This window comes from Sebastes umbrosus, chromosome 16 (assembly GCF_015220745.1).
Source record: "Sebastes umbrosus isolate fSebUmb1 chromosome 16, fSebUmb1.pri, whole genome shotgun sequence".
Lineage (NCBI taxonomy): Eukaryota > Metazoa > Chordata > Actinopteri > Perciformes > Sebastidae > Sebastes > Sebastes umbrosus.
In genome coordinates, this window is record NC_051284.1 from 11,852,247 (window position 1) to 11,874,147 (window position 21,901).

At 43.1% G+C, this 21,901-nt stretch overlaps 1 protein-coding gene across 6 annotated transcripts in view; it reads left to right on the forward strand.

Moving 5' to 3' along the window:
• Positions 1-21,901, forward strand: part of dlgap2a (discs, large (Drosophila) homolog-associated protein 2a) — a 202,860-nt gene that overhangs the window by 130,538 nt on the left and 50,421 nt on the right. For all 6 annotated transcript variants that reach the window (XM_037796603.1, XM_037796602.1, XM_037796605.1 and 3 more), the window contains one exon: positions 12,938-14,085. In XM_037796603.1, the coding sequence (XP_037652531.1) occupies positions 12,938-14,085 (1,148 nt within the window). The remainder of the gene's footprint in view (positions 1-12,937; positions 14,086-21,901) is intronic.

Sequence of the window (21,901 nt, forward strand, 5' to 3'; positions counted from 1 at the left end):
AAGATGCAATAAGGAAACATGTTTGGCCTGTCATCAATCAATCCCACCGCTTGCTGTCAGTATGTTTTCTCTGTTTCTGGTGTGTTTCTCTCGGTCGTCGTTTCTGTTGCACACTTTAGCATCAAACACCAGGTGACAGCTGCTCTAAATCCGATCCAGTCTGGCTGTTCTCAAAGCCTACGTCCAGGTTTTCCACATCTCCTTTTATCCCATTACAGCTACTTGTGTTGGGGGAACTAAATCAACCCTCTCACTGCATTGAATTATTACTAGAATCATGTGGTTTGAGTGACTGCCTGGGGGAACAAATGAAAGCCAGCTTGCCCCCTTAAGAGTACTTTTGCGCAGATGTTGACGATGATGCGTGTACATATCTGATTTACATTACTTCTTTAACACAGACGTGTAACACAGCATCACATGTACTGTAGGAGGAGAGGGCACATTCAACAAGTGTACCATCATAGCCTTCATATATGATTTAAAAGTGGGAAATTTAAGGTATCTTAGGAAAATATTTTACTAACTTATATGTAAATAGCATCCAGGTTGTCAAAATGCAGCTCGATGTTCTGTGACCTTTTTGTACCGCAGTCTGTCTCATCTCACAAAGGTCATTTTTGGACCACCCTCGGTCTGTTATTGACTGGCGTTCTTCTCATTACTGTGGGTCATTTTGGGCATCAGCTTATATTTTTAGGAAGTGTTTGATGGGTTGAAATCTGCCAGACAAAAGCAGGTGGTGCAAATGCAAACAAACAGAATTCATTCAGAATAATTCCTATAGTATAACACATTCTTTATATAAATTCACACTTTTTTTCATGGTCATTATTGTCTTTCTTCATGTTATTCATGTCTAATCAGAGTTGAAACAAATAAAAAGTCCTTCTCACAGGAGCTACTTAAAGCTGCATTGGGTAGGATTGCAACAAATATGATTATGTTAAGTTATTTTTTCACTACAGTAGTGCATGAGACAGGTAATCTGAAATAATTCATGTTCCTCTGTGTCCTCCGGTGTCCTCCGAGAAACATCTTGTAGTGTACTGTTTAGCTGTAAAATGAGAAATGTTGTGACCCGGCAGCCATGTTGAGATCAGTTGAGGAAATACCAAGCACCGCCCACCAGCCGGAGCAATATCTCTCATTTTACAGCAAAACAGTACACTACAAGATGTTTCTGAAAACATTTGAGGTGAGAAATAGACATTACAGTAACAGAATATTGATTCATATTTGATCAGCACTGCCTAGTTTGACCGTTTGATCGGAGTTCGCGAGTGATTGACAACTGCCTCCGTTGAATGAACAGCCAATAGGAACGCTCTCTCTCTCTGAAATGAGCTGTGATTGGTCAAAGTCTCCCGTCACGGGGTAGATTTTCTAAAGCCTGAAAACAGAGCCATGAGGAGGTGCAGAAGTCTAGTTTTCTCTCAGAACACTTGAATATGCTGAAAAGATTTATGGGATTTTTGCCCAATGATGCCCAAAACATTCTGCCTACTGCAGGTTTAAAGTCCGGATCTATTTGTTTCAACTCTGCTATATTTCTTTGATCCAGCCCCCATCCCATTCAGCACTGGGCTGTGTGTGTCTTTTTTATCGTTTTTTATCGTTTCCAATTCATGTCTAGTCATACACAGCTCATGCTTTTACAAGTGCCGTAAGTGCTTACAAAATTATTTTTAAAGTTGTGAAGCTGAAACAACAATTAATCATCAAGAATTTGATAATAATCGATTAATAGTTTTTAGTAATTTTTTGAAAAACAATAAAAATGCAAAACAATTTACAAATGTAAATATTTTCAGGTTTTCTCTGTCTTCTATGATAGTAAATTGAATATCTTTGGTTTTTGGACTGTTAGTAGTAGAAGTATACTGTTAGTTGCAGCCCTTGAGGTATCTTAAGTTATTAATTCAGCATTTTCAATAAGATGCAAAGCATCAATAACAACACATACTGTACTGTACAGTCACTTCAGTGATAATAGTTGCAGCTGTTGGCAGCGCATCGCTCATCAAGTTTTTAGCAGTGCAACTCCATGGAGTGGCTGTATCTGCTGTTTGGCTGCTCCGGCTTTGGATGGTAAATAGTTTTTGTATGATGCGTTTAGAGTGCACCCAGGGCATTGTCAATAGCACTTCTTTCATTTCACTGCTGTGAAATTAGGCCAGTAAAACACTAGGACAGGCACTTACACTAATTGCATTTTACTGTCAGATGTATCCAGGTTCACCTTCGGTCCCCAGAGCGACATGCAACCTTCCTCCATCCAAATCAACACGTGGTGTCCGTGTGCACACAAACGTGAGTGGTGTTTTAGCCTATGAAGGTTTTGTGTAGCAGAATAGTTCAGTGTTTGAGTCAGGGTTGGAAATTAGCACCAGCCTCCAGCCAAATGCTGGTAAAATGTTCTGGTGGCTGCTAGATTTGCTTCACTCACCAGCCAAAAAAACAATGATAATTTATTGAGTGGCTGGTGGACAAAAAAAGTTAATTTGAGTATTTAAACTCTTCCAGTCACATGCAATGCATGTGATCCTGGTTGTTAAGAGTTTGCATAGCACTCTTATCAGTACTAATTGTTTTCCAGCCTCAAATATTGTCAGTACACTTAATTTTCCTGATCGGATTGTGTCCAGATTAACATCACAGCGAATCATTTAATGCCCTGATTGACTTTGTGCCTCTAATGTTCCGGCTGACTTTGGAGAAACAGGCGAATGAGAGACAAGGATCTGAACTGGACTGTCGGTATCACTTCCATCTCCAAAAAGTCATTTTGGCCGGCCCCCACCCTACTGCTCTCTGGGCTGCTGTGGTCCGCAGAGAGGAAAATTGCATTAGAGGGGAAAGGATTTCAATTGTCTTCTCCAGACTGAGGAGTGTGGATGCCTGCAGGGCCCGGGGGACCTGTAGTGTTTTTAAAATCAGCTCCGTGATGGGATTGTCTCTGGTGACTGAGGGCTGGAGGTCTGGACCTTCCCGTCTGCCAGGTCCTGAATAGATGATACAGTCAGGGATGAACCTGCTGCTTTAGTTGAGCATTAAAAGCATCTGATGTTCTTACTGATTCCCATTATGTCACCCATGCAAATAATAACAGTGTGACAATATCAAATCATCTCTCGTTTTGTCCTGAACTCCTCAGTGGCTGCAAAGGATGGGAACTTCAGAGCGTGTTGCTACGGCAACCAGGAACAGTTCTGAGGCTTCCTCTAACAAGTTGCCTGGGAATGCAGTCCTGGCTGTTACATAAGATGTGACTTACTCTCTTTCTCTCTCTCTCTCACACACACACACACACACGCACTAACAGGGCTTTTCCTGTGGCAGAATTTCACATTCAGCATGATTTATTCATAGCTGGATAGCTGCGCTGGATTTATGATTCCACCATGTAAATGCAAGCCCATGCAATCTACCACACTTGGCAAGAGTTTGCGCGGGGGGCATTGTTGGACTCCAAGTCAATTTCTGTGGCTGTTGCAAATGAAATGGGGGGCTTTGAAACGATTTAGATCGAGGAGATCGTTGCTTGAATGAGAAACGATGCAAAGGTAGCAAGACAATTTGGCACTATTGCTACCGTTGTTGTGATGTTGTATGGGATGGAATTACCTCAGTTGAATATGACATGGGCTGTACGTTTTCAGTAACAATGCAGCCTTTTGTGCTCAATTCCAAAATACAAAGGGGGAAGCAGAAAGTTGCAGAAGCACAAAAGCCTCAAGTATTGTCATTCGGGGAGGAACAAGGAACGCTGATCTGACACTTTATTACATTTCTTTCTGCCACCTATCGTTCCGTCCCCACTTTGACTGGCAGAGAGGGGCGGTGGGGGGGAGCTGGGGAGGAGCGCTGAGCGCAGCACAGATAACACTTCATCATTAGCGAGCTCACGATAAGTATTCAGCCATTCAGCGGCTTCTCCTTATCTGGCCACCATAATCTCTCTGCAGCTAAATACTATGGCTGCCTTCAGCTCGCCACTCTGTAGGTGAAATTGGGTGTGAGAGAAGAGAAATTGCCATTTTACATTTGTTGGGACAGCCTGCCAATAGCCTAATCATTTTTTGAAGAGATTAGTGCTGAAACTGATGTGAGCAGCTCATTGGTTTACAGGAATATGCATATCTGCTGCTTATAGTTCTCTCTGTATTGGTATCTATTTTAAAGTCTCCTGTACCTGTTATCTCCCCAGACTCTCCCAAAACATACAGCCACACACAAAAAATCCCTTAATCATTATTGTTGTAGCTCGGTAGACAATACTCACTTACCTGCGCTAGCTTCTCCATGCTCTAATCTATCCCTCTGTGCTCGCAGGCAAACCTCCCCCCTGCTGGGAGCAAGATAGTGGGATGTAGGCTTTGATTGCTGGGGAGGGTGGGGGCGGCGGGGGCCTCTCTCTCTCGCTGCCATCTGTCACATCCAGACAGCACTCTCAGGTGTGTAAGCGTAGCCACATGCAGCTCGGTGCAACAGGAACCGCTAGAGGCTATAATGTTGCACATGCATGTCTTATAAACAAGTTTAAAGGTGCGATGTCAACACAGTCTCAAAGCAGTTTGTGAAATAGTCACAAAATGTAATCTATTTGATTCGTACATAGGCACGAATTTGATGCTCAGCACGACTTTCAACAACACGTGACACATGTGTCAATTTCCGCTCCGGTCTCTTCAAAATAAAACTGCTTAGTAAGGTTTAGGAATAGATCAACTTGGTCAGGCTTAGGCAACAAACTACTTAGTTAAGCATAGGAAAAGATTAGAGTTTGAGTTAAAAAAGAAGTGCCGTAACTTAAGTACGGAAATTACATGCCAAATAAATCAACTTTGACTTGTTGTTTCACACGAACAGCGATGTTGTGTGTGAACAGCGGTCTCCTGGGTGAAAGTCCGGTGTTTTTTGACCCACCCATCCACCTCGACCTCCTCCCTACGCGGCGTTCGCCCCTCTTTATACTTCCCAGTTCACAATTACGTGGATTACGTACAAATTGATTTCGTGCTGACCATCACGAGCATGCTAAACAGCTAGCCCCGGAACTAAGCTTATCCTTTTATTCCAGTTTTAATGCTTCCGAGTGGTCGTCTGGAACAGCTAACCTGAGAATATCACTTGATGGGGCAGTCGCAGGGGAGGGAAATCTCTTGAGTGCACCCGTATCTACTTGTTGTTCTGGTGATGTAAAGCACAGGAACATTGTTCTTGAATGTTTTGTTGCAACATATGCACTCGCTGATCCACCTGTTCAATAGTGCTCTGCACTCTGACTTAGGGTTGGAGGCCTGCCACTTGTTGAACAGTCTGCATAGTTTTCATTTACATATTTTTCACTCTCTGTTCACCATTACTCTAAAAAATATTCTTTGACACACAGCTGAGCTTCTTTTTTTAAACATCAAAAGGAGGTTGGAGGAGAAGGCTTCTTAATTTCAGTAACATCTGTGTTTCCTGCAGGTATTTTCTCTCGGAAATGGTTGTAGATTTTGTGCAGAGTTCCCAGTAAATACTAGGGTCTTGATTCCCCATATGCAACCCCAGTGCATCTTCTCAGATATGCACACACTTCTGGAACACTTGACAATGACATCTCTCTTTACGCGATGGGACATTTAGCCAGATGTTTCCAAAATAAAAGCAACATGAAATACAGCTTAACAGACACACAGTGATTGTTTTTATTCTGTAATACGTCAGTGTCACTTGGTATTTCACAGAGGCAAGTGTGTGTGTGGACTGCTGGTCTTTTTTAATAGCGTGAATCATTGTTGGACTGGCGCTGCTCTAAATCGCCCAGCATGAATTCCCAGTTTGATTTAAGGCCAATTGTAAGAGCAGGTCCTCCCCCGTTGTGTAACTGCATGAGCAACCTTGCGAACACGCATGTCCACGTGTGACACATACAGCGCTGACTCAGCACACAGTAATATAACAGACTCTTTGTTTTTTCATCTCAAGTCTCAGCATTAGGCGTCAGTCATAGCAGCAAAACATCAAAGGAACTGTGGGGTTTTTTTCTGCCATTTTAGGTGTCACGCTCGACCAGAGACAGATGGTCTATGAGAAAAAATATCAGTGACAAGTGATTGGCTCCCAATTGCGGTGGCAGTCTCAGTTAGTTGAGTATCGCATTAGCAATTAAAATGCTGCGGGTTCAGTTTCTCACTCACTATCCACACTTGAAATGTGTGCATGAATCGTACTGTGCTGTCATTTGGACGGACAAGAGAGCAGGATATCTGCCAAAGCCGTAAGCTGGGGCCTTATTTTGATCGGAGCTTCTATGGTGGAAAATCACAAGGCTTGCAAAGCTGACAGATTTGCTGCTTTGCCTCTTTGTCCGTTGCCTCCGTCTCCAGTCCAGTAGCTCAGACCATTGCTGATTTGCCCCGAGGGTTGAGGACACAATTCCCCTTCCTTTGATTTTCTAAAGAAAGGCCAGAATTCTGGGGAGACTGCATTTAACCTTTGGGAGATGGATAAGAAAGCTGCTCTATCGATTTGTTTTGCCCGGAAAATAAGGGGTGTGACTTCCCTCTGGCCAGCTGGAATAGCAGGACACGGCTGTTATGGGAAATATGTTCTGAACCATTTTGGTTACTGCTACTAACTAGGGATGCACTGACTTTTTCAGTCCCGATACTGATAGCGATACCTGGGCTTTGGTGTTTAGCCGATACCGAATACCGATCCAATACCAGTGTTTAAATAATAAACTGTATGCCTCAATGTGTGGTAGTGACTGGGATCATTCTTTTCTGTGTAAGGCAACATCAGGGTTGGCTTAAACATTGCTTTCTTAACTTTGTAAAACAAAATGTGACAAATAAATACATAGATACAAATTTAGTGAATTGTTATTTATAATTATTATTATATTTATATATATTGATTGATTTCAAATGGGTTGAACAATCAAGGATTAAGGAGCATGATACAAATATGTACCCTCTTTTCCAACTAACCCTCAACACAAAACACATTCTCCACACACGAGAGACAAAAATAAAATATATAAATAAACAATAAATAACATGAAATTGTATAAATAAACAATACTAAATTAAATTTAAAAAATATATAATAACCATATGCGCATAAATTTACATATACATATACACAAAATTAATAAAGAAAAAATAAAAAAGGGGTAACAGAAAGTTTATACATATATATATATATATATATAAGTGCCGTAACTTAAGTACGGAAATTACATGCCAAATAAATCAACTTTGACTTGTTGTTTCACACAAACAGCGGTCTCCTGGGTGAAAGTCCTGTGTTTTTTGACCCACCCATCCACCTCGACCTCCTCCCTACGCGGCGTTCGCCCCTCTTTATACTTCCCAGTTCACAATTACGTGGATTACGTACGAATTGATATATATATATATATTTATATATAACAACATATAACAAGGGCAATCAGGCGTTATTTATTATTAAAGTAATAAATCGTTCACCAGCAATTTGTTTTTTTGTAAATTAAAGACATTAAATTCCAGTATAAACATTTTTAATGAAACAACAAATTGGTCAAAACTTAAACAGGAATTAAAATTCCAGTATATAATGTATATAGTAAATAAACATAGAATTGAATTTAATAGATCGGCCCTATTCTCACCGATGTCCGATCCAAATATTTTAGTCAGTATTGGCCCGATAATCCAATCCAGTATCAGTATCGGTGCATCCCTACACAGTACATTTTAAACTGAATTTAAAAGCATGTATTTAGAAATGTGCTTAGCAGAGGTTTTCAACTTGTTTGGGCCTTTTTGCATCTTTTTCAAATTTCAGAAGTGCACAGATTCTCTACAGGCGGCAAAAATACAACCAAATTAAAGTACTGTTTTGATGCCAGAAAACTCAGAAATGACAGATCTTATCGCTGATGCAAAACATTAAAGGCTGCCTCTCATGTGTTGCCTCAACATCGGGCCTTTCCCTTGCAGTCGCCTTTATCGTTAATCCTCTCTTAAATAGCGCAGCGGCTAGCCACCATGCTAACCACTGCCAAGTCTGAAGGTCGCATGCCTTTGATCTCTCAGTCTAGTCCAGCGCTTTATTATCTTTTAACTTTGTTTTCAACTCCAGTTAAGGTCTGAGCCAGTGGAAGAGTGGGAGCTGCCAGTGATACTCATTGCAGATATAATGCTATTTAAATGCTAATGTGTTAAGAGGAGCAAAACGACCTTTACTCACACTCTGCACTCGGGCGGAGCTGCAGCACAAAACAGAAGCCCTTAATAAATGAGCCTCTTCCCTTGACTCTGTTTCCCTTCCCTCCTCTCCTCGTGTCAGATGTAAGGTGTGTTTATCATCGTCCACCCCAGAGGGCTTTGGCGACATTATAGAGCTGGATGTTGGTTCAGGTGTTAAATCAGACATGATAAGATGATCGCAGTATGTGCAAAGTGTTAAATTGAATGTGGCTGGTTGACTTTTTCTGGGGAAATGTCTTCTTATCACGGGAGGACTTCTTATCCCTGCAGTGAAAACGTCATTGTTTTAACTTTCAGTGGGAAGTTCAGTGTTTTCCTTTCTTAAAAATATCCGACATCCTTATTCATACTCATCTGCATAATCATTATTATCGTAGGCCCTGTTCACACCTGGCATTAAAAAGCATCTCCACATGCGTCTTGAGTGACCACTTGGGATCCACTCTCACTTCGCTGCTCTATATGCACATAAACACGTAGTAAACACATGACTAATACAGCAGATGCTGTGATGTAATATTACATGAAAGTCAGAAGTAATATCTTACATATTCGTGAATATGGGCATTTTATTAACATCAAAATAAAAGCTTATTGTATCGGCGATCCCCAGTGACCTCTGTGCTGCTGACACTGCTGCCTTTGCCAGGCAACAGCAGGGTACAGAGCTTCAGAGAGCCGGGGATCAGAGAGCGCGAGCGGGTGGGTGGGTGTAAAGCACCGGAACAAAAACACCGACACATCTCTGACAGTGTGATAATAATGCACTTTGCGTGCCTAGTCTGATAGTCTGTAGATATGTAGCCTATAGATAAGATATATTTTATTAAAATACAGTTGTACCAACAAATACAGTAGAGCACAGAGGCCGTTTGCATGCTGTGAGGCAGACGAGCATGATTCACATGAGGAGCGCAGAGTTTCCGTAGATTCCAGCGGGACGTCAGATGAGTAGGCGGTCCTTCAATGTGGCCCAGGACACATTTGCGTACACACTGCTAAAAGAATGTGGCCATATGTGGCCCAGACCACATCTCAATGTGGTCTGAGTGATCCGATCTCAATGCGTCTTGAGTGCGTTCACACCTGTACTTAAAGCTGTCCACTTGTGATCCGATCACTCAGGACGCATGTTAATACAAGGCCATAACAGAGCCAAAGTCCCATCAACCTTTAAAAGCATGATAGCTTCACATTAAAAAAAGATCATGTTGTCTTACTGCTGCATATTGTGCCATCCAGTTTCTAAATTCACCCTCCATCCAAGCGGTCCATCCAAGCAGTCCATCCAAGCAGTTGGCACCCTTGCCAGGAAGCCGATAATGTGATGGCAGGTGCTGGTATCAGTGTAAAAACAACAAGCCCTCTCCCTGTCCACAGATGTCACAGATACTTGTCTCCCTGTTTGCAGAGTACTTGCCAGAAGGATGCACACTCGCCGAGAGAGCTGCTTTCCCCTCAAGCCGCCTCAGTGTAAATATTAAATAACCTTCGAAATGTTTTGTAGGACTTACTCCTTGAATCGTGCCGTCTACTTTTTTCTTTCCTTTGGCGAAACTCAACTTCTTTATCAGCAGAGAAAGAGATACGGAGGGCGGATGAGTCTGTCATCTGTCTGTATAATCCCAGGAAATGCCAGTAAAGTCTAGTAGATAATTTATTCAGCGCAGCTTCCTGAGATACCTCAAGGAATAGTCAGCCGTCAGAGAAAGGCCTTGGTGTGAGACAGTGACATAACTTCAGACAGAAATGTAGCATCACATCAATCAATAATGCACCATTATCCTTCTGCTGCAATTACTAGCAGGAAGTGAAGTGGGCTGACTCAGGCAAAGCAAGTTCACCTGATTTAGCCTGTCGAACTGTACTCCGTAGAAATGTTTTTGATAGGCAATTTCAGCAGTCCCTCCTGAGAAAACATGTCCTATCCTCGTGCATGCTCAGAGTAGCCTGGATTAATTTTACATCAGGCTGCCGAGTTAAGACGTCCTCATGTAAGACTGGTAAACAACGAGAATTTGTTTTCATCTCGACAGATGGAGGACGACAGCAACAGAAGAGCAAGGCTGCACCTCAGGGGCTGAGATCTTAGACCTCATTAAAAATAAGTTTGAATGGAATAAATTTGATCCAATTTGAAAGATGAAAAGGAAAAATTCACCAACAGCACAGTAAGCCATTCTCATGATCTTGGAAGGGTTTGTGAATATGAGACTTTCTTAGAGCGATTGACAAAATAATTAAGAGGAAAATCCTCAATGTACCCAGTGACAAACATGTTGAGGGAGCAGTGACAGGACCCAGAGGTTCGTAACTTGTGTGAGTGAAGCTTATACAGTCGTATTTTATGTAGAAGCCTCCAGTAAATAAAATCTGTTGTAAATTAATTACTAGGGCCGTCAATTGATTCAAATATTTAATCATGATTAATTGCCTGATTTTCCATAGTTAATCATGATTAATCGCAAATTAATCTCACAGTTTTTTGTTCAAAATGTACCTTAAAGGGATATTTGTCAAGTATTTAATACTCTTATCAACATTGGAGTAGACAAATATGCTACTGTCTATGTATATATGTATTATCGGAAATCAATTAACAACACAAAACAATGACAGATATTTTCCAGAAACCCTCACAGGTACTGCATTTAGCATAAAAAATATGCTCAAATCATAACATGGCAAACTCGAGCCCAACAGGCAACAACAGCTGTCAGTGTGTCAGTGTGCTGACTTGACTATGACTTGCCCCAAACTGCATGTGATTATCATAAAGGGGAGACTCGTGGGTACCCATAGAACCCATTTTCATTCACATATCTGGAGGTCAGAGGTCAAGGGACTTCTTTGAAAATGGCCATGCCAATTTTTCCAAGCCAAAATTTAGCGTAAGTTTGGAGCGTTATTTAGCCTCGACATGCTTGATACCAATGGAATAATCAAGTTGATATCTCTGGTTCTGCTGCATTGATTTTGATCCTTTTTAAAAAAAAAAACTGCCCATCGTATCCATAGCGTGCCATGATGATGGTAGAAAAAACGTCTGTTCAATGTTTTCCCTTATTGGTATTGAGAAAAGAAAAAATCAGACAGCAGTTGTGTTAAGGTGAAATGTGGCCTTAATTTTGAGGAATAGCAGCACTAAGAATACCCACAGTATGAAATGGACCATAACATTTTACCTATAGCAGTAAAAATTACGTGTGCAGTTCATTGGACCACCTGAATAAGCTTAAGCTTATTAAAGGTGTTTTTCTACCACAACTGCCAGGGTCCTCAGAGCCCTGCTGCCCATGTTCTTTATGGTATTCTTGTCACTATATCAGAATTAATGAATTTATGATACCATTTTAAGTATTTATTGATTTGTCAGTACATTGATATAATTTAAAAGTGCTACAATTTGGCCTAAAACTCCTATCCTCCTCTCTCTCCTAGCACAGTAGCTCATAAAAGCTCTCCTTCATTTTATGGGGTAACGGTGAGAGTGAAAGTGCATGGGTTTATGAGGCGTATCATTGGCAGGCAAGCAAGCTTAGATATGGTTATTCTTTGTTTGTTTGTTGTTCCTCTTTCACAAGACAGTATGCAGATAAATTTGAAATATGACCTGGACCAGCTTTTCTACTACAATATTCAGTTTTTTATGGAGAAACAAGTAATGAGGAAAAGACAAAAACAGACGGCAGACAAAAGGATTATTATATATTTTACGAAATAAAGAATAAAAATGCTTATTATTAATAAGAGTCCAAACTTCTTCTTTTTTTTGTTATATAGCATATCTTTATCAGCACACATTAGCTAGTTTAAACCTCATACACCAAAAAAAGTATTCATATGAAGGCCTTTAGATTGTTTTTTAGGATCTATTCTACGCTTTCATTGTTTCATCTGCTTGTTGCAGATGATTAAGATTATTTTTTAAAGGGTCATTCATGACATAAAGCAGGCTTAATGCTCCGCGTGAAATTTTAACCCCATCGTCCTGACATGATTGAAAGGGAGGACATTGTTATTGCAGTGACAGCATACGGTTGTGAGGCATGACGATAAAGTAAACCTATCCTCTGATTAAGTTTAACACATTGAAATGGAGTGCTGGGATGTCTGCCCTTGGTGACCAATCACAAAGAATTGGCTTTTAATCTGAGACTACATGGCCAACAGATAGAAAAGCAGGGAGGGTGCATTTGGTGATATTCTCCCAAGGACGCCTATCCAGCCGTACGCCTCACAGCGCTCTCCTCAGGGCTTTGACGGATGACACCAGCACCACGGAGTGATAGGCTATTATTTCACTTTGCATTGGATAAATGGCAGTGCGAGGCTCCTACCTGTCGCCTGCCTTTCTCTTTCTTTCGCTCTCTCTTTTTTCCCCGTCTCTCTTGCAGCATGCCGTCACAGACCTGAATAGAAGGGGAAAAATAGGACGGGTTTTATCTGTGCTATCTATTGATTTCACTTTCACTTTTTGGATTTTGACTTTCTGAGTTTTCCGTGTCCTAGTCGAAGTGGATGTGAAGAGTGAGAGTATGGTGGATAATGACCAACCTGTCCAAGGACTTGTCATTTGGCACTACTTTTCCCCCTCATCATGTAATGTGATATGCATTTCTTTTTCTGGGAAAATGCTTTTTTTACCCTGGGTGTGATCACATATATTCTCTCTCTCTCTCTTTCAGACCAGCAGTATTCATGGTCGCCCTCGCAGTACTTCGATGAGGACAGCTACTCCCCTCCACCCAGGAACATGAAGGGTCTCTCTGGCGGCCGCCCTGCCCAGCTCCAACTCACCTCCGCCCCGTCAGCCCACACCTGCGGCCTGGTTGAATGCGACCATTCCCTGGACCATCACCTCCATCATGGCAACTCGCGGCCCCCCTCCTATCTCCTCAGCCCCACGGAGAGCTGCCCCCTTGAGAGCCACCATCGCTGCTCTCCGCGGAGCTCCATCCACTCCGAGTGCATGGTGATACCGGTGTCCATGTCGGCCACCGACCACTCCATCTCTAGTAGCACTTTCCCCCGCATGCACTACGGCAGCGCTGGGCGGGACAGCGGCGGCAACACATCTGGCGGCAGGGAGTCCCGAGACGACGGCGGCTCGTCCTCGCACGGAGGCAGCGGCAAAATGAACCGAATCCCAGCAAACCTCCTGGACCAATTTGAGAAACAGATGCCCCTGCACCGGGATGGCTTCCACACGCTGCAATACCAACGCACCTCCACCACGACCACGACCACGGAGCAGCGCAACGAAAGCCCCGGGCGAATACGCCACTTAGTCCACTCGGTGCAGAAGCTCTTCACAAAGTCGCACTCTCTAGAAGGTTCCTCCAAGATGAACGGCACCAAAGGCGACTCGCACCGGGACGGCTCGCACCACCACCATCACCACCACCAAGGTCACCACAAACACAGCAAACGCAGCAAGAGCAAAGAGCGCAAATCCGAGGGCAGCGGCAAGCAGCGTTCGGGAGGTTGGTGGAGTTCTGATGACAACCTGGATAGCGACAGCACATACAGGACACCCAGCGTCATGTCACGGCATCCCGTGGATCACATCAGCCACTGCTACCCGGACTCAATGCACGGCCACCTGGCTGGAGACCTGTCGCTAAAGACTTCCAAGAGCAACAATGACGTCAAGTGCTCAGCCTGCGAGAGCATAAGCATGGCACCGGAGGGAAAGTTCATGAAGAGGAGCTCCTGGTCAACGCTAACGGTCAGCCAAGCCAAGGAGGCCTACAGGAAGTCCTCGCTCAACCTGGAGAAGCCCATGACACCCACCGACCTCAAGCCCAACGTCAGGCCATGCCACTATCTACAGGTGAGTTTGCCTTATTTTATTACTGTATGATGCTACTTGATGGGAGAAATTCACATTCTGATAAACAGATGAGTTTATTTAAATGCACGAATCTGTGGGTGGCTACATGACGGGTACTTGGAGGGTTTTAATGAAAGGAGAAGATGGTGATTTGATAGTAATTGAAGAGACAATAAAAACATTCATTTTATGTCTCAGCCACTACAGTGATTGAGCGTCAATTCACCATAATTTAAAATTCATAAGAACCTGAGGCACTGCAGCACAGAGAAAAGCATCAGTCCCTAAACTTGGGCTCGCATTGTACAACACAAAGCAATCTTCTTCTACAGGCGTCGGCGGTAAATAGACAAGGGAGAATAGTTGCTCATCTCAGCTGGATTCCCAATTGATCTAAAAGACAGTGTTTTGTTCGTGGCTTCCCTGATATTACAATGTGAACCTGTCCTATGGCTCAGCATGTGGCTGGCAGCAAAAGGGACGAGCACAGCAGGACAAATCAATTAACTCCATAAATGATCCGCGCTGGAGGGGAAGCGCCGGCAATGTGAGAATGAAAGACCAGAGATCAATGTTGATTTTTACTGCGTTGTTGCTTTCGATTTTGCATAGGTTTCAGCCCTGAGAAAAGGTTAGCATTCAGCCCGTGATCGGCTCTACGGGAGACCCCGTACAGTAGCACCGCGGGGATCAATTCAGAGTGAGTCAGCATTTTACACAGGAGTGTCTCACAGGTTTTTTATATGCATGCTGGAGGGTATATGAAAGAGGGAAATGAAAAGAAAGCATGCTTATAAACCCCAAATTGCAAAAGCAGTTAACAACGCTGTTCGATATACAACAATGTGGTATCTGATAGCATCATGTAAGTACCTCCTGCGGCCAAAATAAAGTGAGCACTTCAGCACATTGGGAGAGGAGACCAGGAGACTCAGAGCTCTGAGCAGAGAGTGTGTTGTATGGATTAGAGCGTGTTGTAAGCGGAAAGCCAATGCATTACTCAAATCAGCCAATGGAGCCAAAGGAACCACTAAATCTAAGCTTACGTCAACGGAAAATGTTTTTGGAGGGCTAATTTTGACTAGCGTATTTTTAAACATAACTGATGATCATTTTGAATTGGACAGGCAGTGCACTCATCCACTCAAATTTTGTACAATCCCACTAAGTGCAGTAATCTCTCAATGAGAGAGTCGCAGTGTTTATCGTGCCCGCCCCCCGCTCCTTCCTTACTTCCATTTGGTCATTCAGCTGAGGTAGTGTCCGAGTCGTGGCACTATAAACACTTCTAAAAATATCCTCCTCCTTCCTGCCGCAGGGCTATATTTAGCCCAGCGTTATCAATCCAATCCGTGCAGGGGTGACACATCTTCCCTCCCCGGAGGAGAATCAATGCCCTCTCAGGGAGCCGGGAGATGTTTTGAAGGAGAGAGTTGAAGACTGGCGAGGCCTGTGCCTGTGTGGATGCATTGGTATACTCTAGGAAGCAAAGGCAGGCAAAAAAGATGGCTGTTTTTGTTCCCCGTGGCTACTGTTGTTGCTCATCACCAGGAGCAGTCAGGCAGAGAGATACAGAACCAATAGTCAGTCAATGATGCACACCAAGGGGTCACATTGAGAAGTTTTCACTTCCTGCTGCTGCTGAAAGTGGGATTACCCACAACTGTATGCACTGTAACAACATCAACTGCATCCTGGGAGTGTGTGCTGAATGTCTGTCCGTGTGTGAGTGAAAGTGTGCGTGCGTGGGTGTGTTTTTTTTTTTCCTTCTATTTATCGCACACCAGATGGTTTGATGATGTGCTAGTCACCTTGTTTGCGTCCTTGGTTGATGACGGAGGGAATGAAAAACTTCTGAAGTGTTGCAAAAGACGGCAAAGATATGTGGGACTTGTCTCGCTGGAGCTGTTAATCTGTGTGCATGCAGCAGGTGTGTGTGAGTGTTTGTGTGTGTGAGTGAGGTAGCGCATGTGTATGTATGAGAGATCGATTAGCTGGACATTGGGGAAGACAGAGATAGATTGATATTGGCTGCCCTTTCTCTGAAATGACAAATGTTGCGGGATCAGACCTGGCATTAGCCATCGCTCTCTGTCTCTGGCTAAGTCGTTTCACAAATTAGCCCCAATTAGCCCTCCCCAACACACACACACACACACAGTTTTTCAGGATGTTTATGGGTTTGACTGTGAGCTTGATATTAATGAAAGGAGGTGATTGTGTTGTTGGCGAAAGGCTCACCTGGATGAATTTCAAATTCAGCATTTAGTGCATATCAAACCCCCAGTAAGAGCGCCGGTCGTTGATCCCAATTTTCGTAGTGGCCAAACGGCGGTACTACAACTTCCATGTCACGTGATGCCATTGGGCCCAAAAATACTTTTTCCCATAGACTTACATTGGAAAGAGACGTCTGTAACCCAGCGAATAATTGTTTTTTGAGGTAAATCAACTACCCAGCACTAACACTATAATAGCCCTTATTTAAATCATTAGGTCATAAAAGTTGTAAAACGCACCAATAGCCGAATCCAGAGTTATTTCCCTTACTCCTCTCATGTGAATGACACCCAGACCGTGATGGCAGCGTGACGTTGGGACCCCGTGACCAAGCGGATGCTACTGCGCATGTTCCATGGGCCCAATGGATGCGGAAGATCGCCGGAAGATCTGTGTACTTTTCCAGACGGAAGTCGGGCCATTTTGGCATCATGCGCCACTGAGCAACTTTCATAGGAATGAACGGGGCCCCGCCTCCAACGCTGTATCCAGTTCTCTCAATACACCCGTGGTGCATATAGGTGTGTGGGCCGCCATCTCTCCCTTTCTCTCTCTCTCACACACACACTCTTCAAATTAGACATGCAAATGCACCTGGACTGCAGCAACAGCTGTAATCCATGCCTCGTCCACCTTCCTAACTTCACAGCACAATAACTTACTGACAACCCTCAGCCTTGATTAAGTCAGCTGATCCAGCAAACGCTACTCTGTTCTCTCTCTGCATACAGTGCTGTCGTACAAAGGGAGGATTAGTCTTTGATAGTTTTGCTGATAGGGCATTGCGGAGGGATTTAATAAGCCAATTAATTGCCATGTTGGCTTGCCAAAGGTGGAGCTCGAGAGGCAAAAAGGCTGCTGATTAAATTACAAAAGGGAAGTGCAAAGCAGCAGAAACAAAACTGGCACTGTGACTGAAAGCTACAGTAACACCACCATACACGCACAGGGGTTCCCTAACTTTTTATTAAGGGCTTCCCAGATAGCTATCAGGCCATGAGCCACTACTTAGTAAGATTTCGTCCCGGGATCCCCGGGATCAGACGGAAGTTTGTAGCTAAATCTTCCTCGTCTCTGTTGTCTGAGGCGACAGCGTGGCTATGTGGTCACCACCGTGTCGGCGAGCATCTGCTCGTATTTGTGTTTCATTACCTCAAACCTTAAGTTTCCTTCGATTCTACAAGGACGTTGTCAGGTTATAACCATTTCATTGTCAATTGTTAAGCACATATCTTTTTTGTGTGTGCTACTTCTTCTCTCCCAGGCCAAATCAATCAAATTGGCCGGCTATGATAGCATCCTAATTTGTGGCGGGTTTAATACCAGTATGTGCTGCTTTAGTAGCATTTACTTCTTCACTTCATGCCATGTAGTGCCCAGTCCAGGACATACAGTACCTTGTAATGTCTCATGGTCTGAGTTTGGAGAATGTAGAGGTGTTAAATAGATCCCTCACATTATTGTACTGGCTTTGATTTGTTATTTCTTCTTTTTAATGTGTTCTTTTCCATCTATTGTGTACTGTATGGTTAAGTTGGAACAGCTCTCACCAGTCTCCCGAAGGCAGCCATTTCCAGAAACAAAGTCTCTAAATAAACCAACTGTACGGTATCATCCCAGCACCAGACGGCAGACAGGCAAAGCTAAAGCAGCTGGTGAAGAAAGTCAAAAATCTAGCAAGCTAAGGAGCCAGATATTTATTCACAGAAGTTGGTGGAGAACAGACCATGATCATTTATTAAAACTAAAATTAACAAATAGGATAAGAAACAAAAGCAATAAGAGAATGCATGTATGTGTGAGGTGTTGAAGATGCATTTCCACACCGATGTGTTTATGCGCAAATTTAAAATGTGTAGGAAAAACAGGTGGATGGAGACACACCTAGTGGGATGAATATTACGCTGACAGTGTTCAACTTTGACTGGTGAACTACCACTGATAGCAAACTGATGAACAATTGTTGTCCCTGTTATTTGGAAATTAAAAGGCAAAAATACAATATTGAGTGACATGTGAAATATCAGGAGTTACTATAGGAATATTTTAAAATATTGTAGTTAGATATTAGACTTGGAAATTAGCCTGAATGTCCTTTTCCTCAGCACTTCTGCTCTAGCCACTCCATGGGGGAACTCCATATACTGGCAGGCCCGCTGGGAGATCTGTTCCCAGTGGGTCTGCCCCATGGTCCCCTCCCAGTCAGTTGTGATTGGAACCAGTGGGCAACCTCCGGGTCTGAGAAGTGAAGCCAATGAGAAGTGCCTTAAACTTGCATTCTTTCTAATAGCCAGCAGGGGGCGACTTCTCTGGTTGCAAAAAGAAGTCAGATTGAATAGAAGTCTCTGAGAAAATGAGCCTACTTCTCGCTTGATTTATTACCTCAGTAAACATTGTAAACATGAGTTTATGGTCTCAATTGCTAGTTTCAAGTCTTCTTCAATACAGCATGATGTTCATTTAGTAAATTATGGTCCCATTTAGAGTCAAATAGACCATATGGTAGGGAATGCTTAAGGGCTTGGCCATGTTGTCGTTGCCACCACGGCGCTGTCCGGTCTGGAAGTTGTCTGTGTTTTCGTCTTACAACTTTAAATTCACAGTGTGTTTGCAGTTCATGAAAGTTAATTATAACCTTTTTGGTCGCCTAAAAGTGTCTTATTCAGCGTTCAGTTGTGCTTAGCTCCACCCTCTTGAGTCACTTCTGGTTGCAAAAAAACAAGATGGGGACAGCCAAAAACCAAGAAAACGTCAGTCCACAAACCAATGGGTGACGTCACGGTGACGTCACAGTGACTACGTCTACTTCTTATATACAGTCTATGGTTGGAACACGTCCAATGGGAGGCAATAAAAAAGGTGTCTTTAATTCCAAGATTCTTCTGAACTCCTGAGCTTCTCATTCGGTCCCAAACACTGAGACCCGTCACGCTTTGGAGAAACCTCAACTTGGCCAATTTATATGAAAAGCTGGCAACAAAATGGGAGGCCACGCACAGAGTTGTAATGCAGAAAGTTATATATTGAACCAATTACTTAACTGAAACATAACAATGGTAGGTAGGGCAGAGAACATATCCCCTCTTTTTTATCTGCCATCAAAATATATCCAATGATATGTGCTAGATTTCTCTGAAAATGGTTCCTTTTGTGGACTGTTCTTTTCTCCCCGTGTTAGCGTGGGTTTTCTCCGAGTGCTCCGGCTTCCTCCCACAATCCAAAGATTGGTTCGGTTAATTGTTGACTCTAAATTGCCCGTAGATGTGAATGTGAGTGTGGATGGTTGTCTATCTCTATGTGTCAGCCCTGCGATAGGCTGGCAACCTGTCCAAGGTGTACCCCGCCTTCGCCCAATGTCAGCTGGGATCGGCTTCAGCCCCTCCACGACCCCTAACGGGTTAAGCGGTTGCAGATGATGGATGGATGGAACTGAAAATACACTGTGAAAGGGTTAAAGTTGTAAGACGAAAACAAGGAAAACTCCCCGACCGGAAAACACTGTGATAGCAACCTGTCAATCACAAGGTGGCCGCGCCCTAAAACATACACTGCTTTATGGTCTATTTGACTCTAAATGGGACCATAATTTACTAAATGAACATCATTCAGTATTGAAAAAGACTTGAAACTAGCGATTGAGATCATAAACTCATGTTTACAATGTTTACTGAGGTAATAAATCAAGAGATAAGTAGGGTTATTTTCTCATAGACTTCTATACAATCAGACTTCTTTTTGCAACCAGAGGAGTCGCCCCCTGCTGGCTATTAGAAAGAATGCAAGTTTAAGGTACTTCGGCATTGGCTTCACTTCTCAGACCTGGAGTTGCCCACTGGTATTGCCTCACATGCTGCTAGCATCGCTGTAGATTCAGTCTTGTTATAAGACACTGAGACTTTATTTTGTTGATCTTCATACGTTAGTTTAGTGTTAGATTCAGTTGGTCTCAGAAATAGCATTGTTTTCTGCTTAGAGTCATAGAACCAAAAGGACAGGATTATGGAAGTTCGTCAGTCGCTCGCAGATTTTTCACACACCTTCTAGTGCGTGACTGTTTCCTTTTCCTTTTATCATTGAGCGTGTCTATTAACACCTCCATGCTAACATCTGATAGCATTAAGTGTCAGTAAATAAACAACGTGAAGACGAGACGAACACAGACGAGATGTTGCATGCGTGGGTGTATACAGTATATGTGTGAAAGAGAGAGACGAGAGAGGAAGAGTTGGTGGTGGGCGTGCAGTAGGATGTTAGTGAGGTAGGGTAACAGGCGGATAGTGAGAGAGAGGGAAAAGCAAACAGAGCCTGCTCCAACACACGCAGCATATCCATGCAATCTTGTGGGAGGAAATGGGGGTCTGGAGACTGGTGGGTGGGATTAGCGATGATTGAACAATGATTGAGCTCTCTAACTCTCTCTTTTCCTTCCTCTCTCTCGAAGTCATTTCTCCATCTTTCTATGCTATATCCTCTTTATCCTGCCTCTTCCTCTCTCTCCCTCTCTCTCTCTCTCTCTCTCTCTCTCTCTGTCTATCTATCTCACTCTATTTCGTAACTTAATGACAGTGACTTATGTTTCTTAGTGGGAGAGGTGCTGTGTATAGATAGAGCTGCAGAGTTAATCAATGAAATGCACTGCTGCACTGCAGGAGCATTGGCTGAGGCCTGCCTCGCGAGCACACACACACACACACACACACACACACACACACACACACACACACACACCTCACTCCCTGTGGGAGGCAAAGATCAAAGTACTCAAAGTAAAGGTAGACACACACACACAGCTAATATGCCAATGTCTGCACAACCCGGCTACGAGATGCGTGTGAGCCATTTCATCAATGTTAATTATTGGCCAAGTTGTAGTGCTAAAATAGCTTCACAGTATGTGTAAGGAGGAGTTGTTGTCATAAGAGAAAACCTTGGTCATGGCACCTGAAAAAATTATTTCCCCAAGTCATGTCTGTTCTATAAGGAGCATAATCCAATTAATTCAAGGATGTGCAAGTTCTGTTATTGCGATAATGTGACTTTAAATTTGGATATTCACACTTGAGATGTGAATTTTCGCACTGTTCCCACAAACTTTGGCTCATATTCACTAAGGGCTCCACGCCATATAATGTGCTGTTGAACAGATCAGGATCTGGCACAGACTGTTATCAGGCTATTAAATAGCTGCTAGCTGTCGCTATAAGCCTCATAGATGTGGGTCAATAGGGGCCTTCTACAGCCAATATTAGGTTTTATCATCTATTCACATGGTAGATAAACGAAAGAAGGTATAAAAGAACACAACAGTGACAGTAGTCATTATGAAACGTTACGTTTGTTCAAAACGTAACGTTTCATGCAGTTTTACAACGTGTTAGAACATGTTGCTTTTAAGTTTTGCTTTCACTTTAAAATGTAGTAGGTGTAGTAGGCCCCTATTGACCCACATCTATGATGCTTAAGGCCCTGACACATCAAGCTGATGGTCAGCCGTCGGCCAGTTTGAGGCTGTCGGTGAGCATCTGTCAGCCTAGCT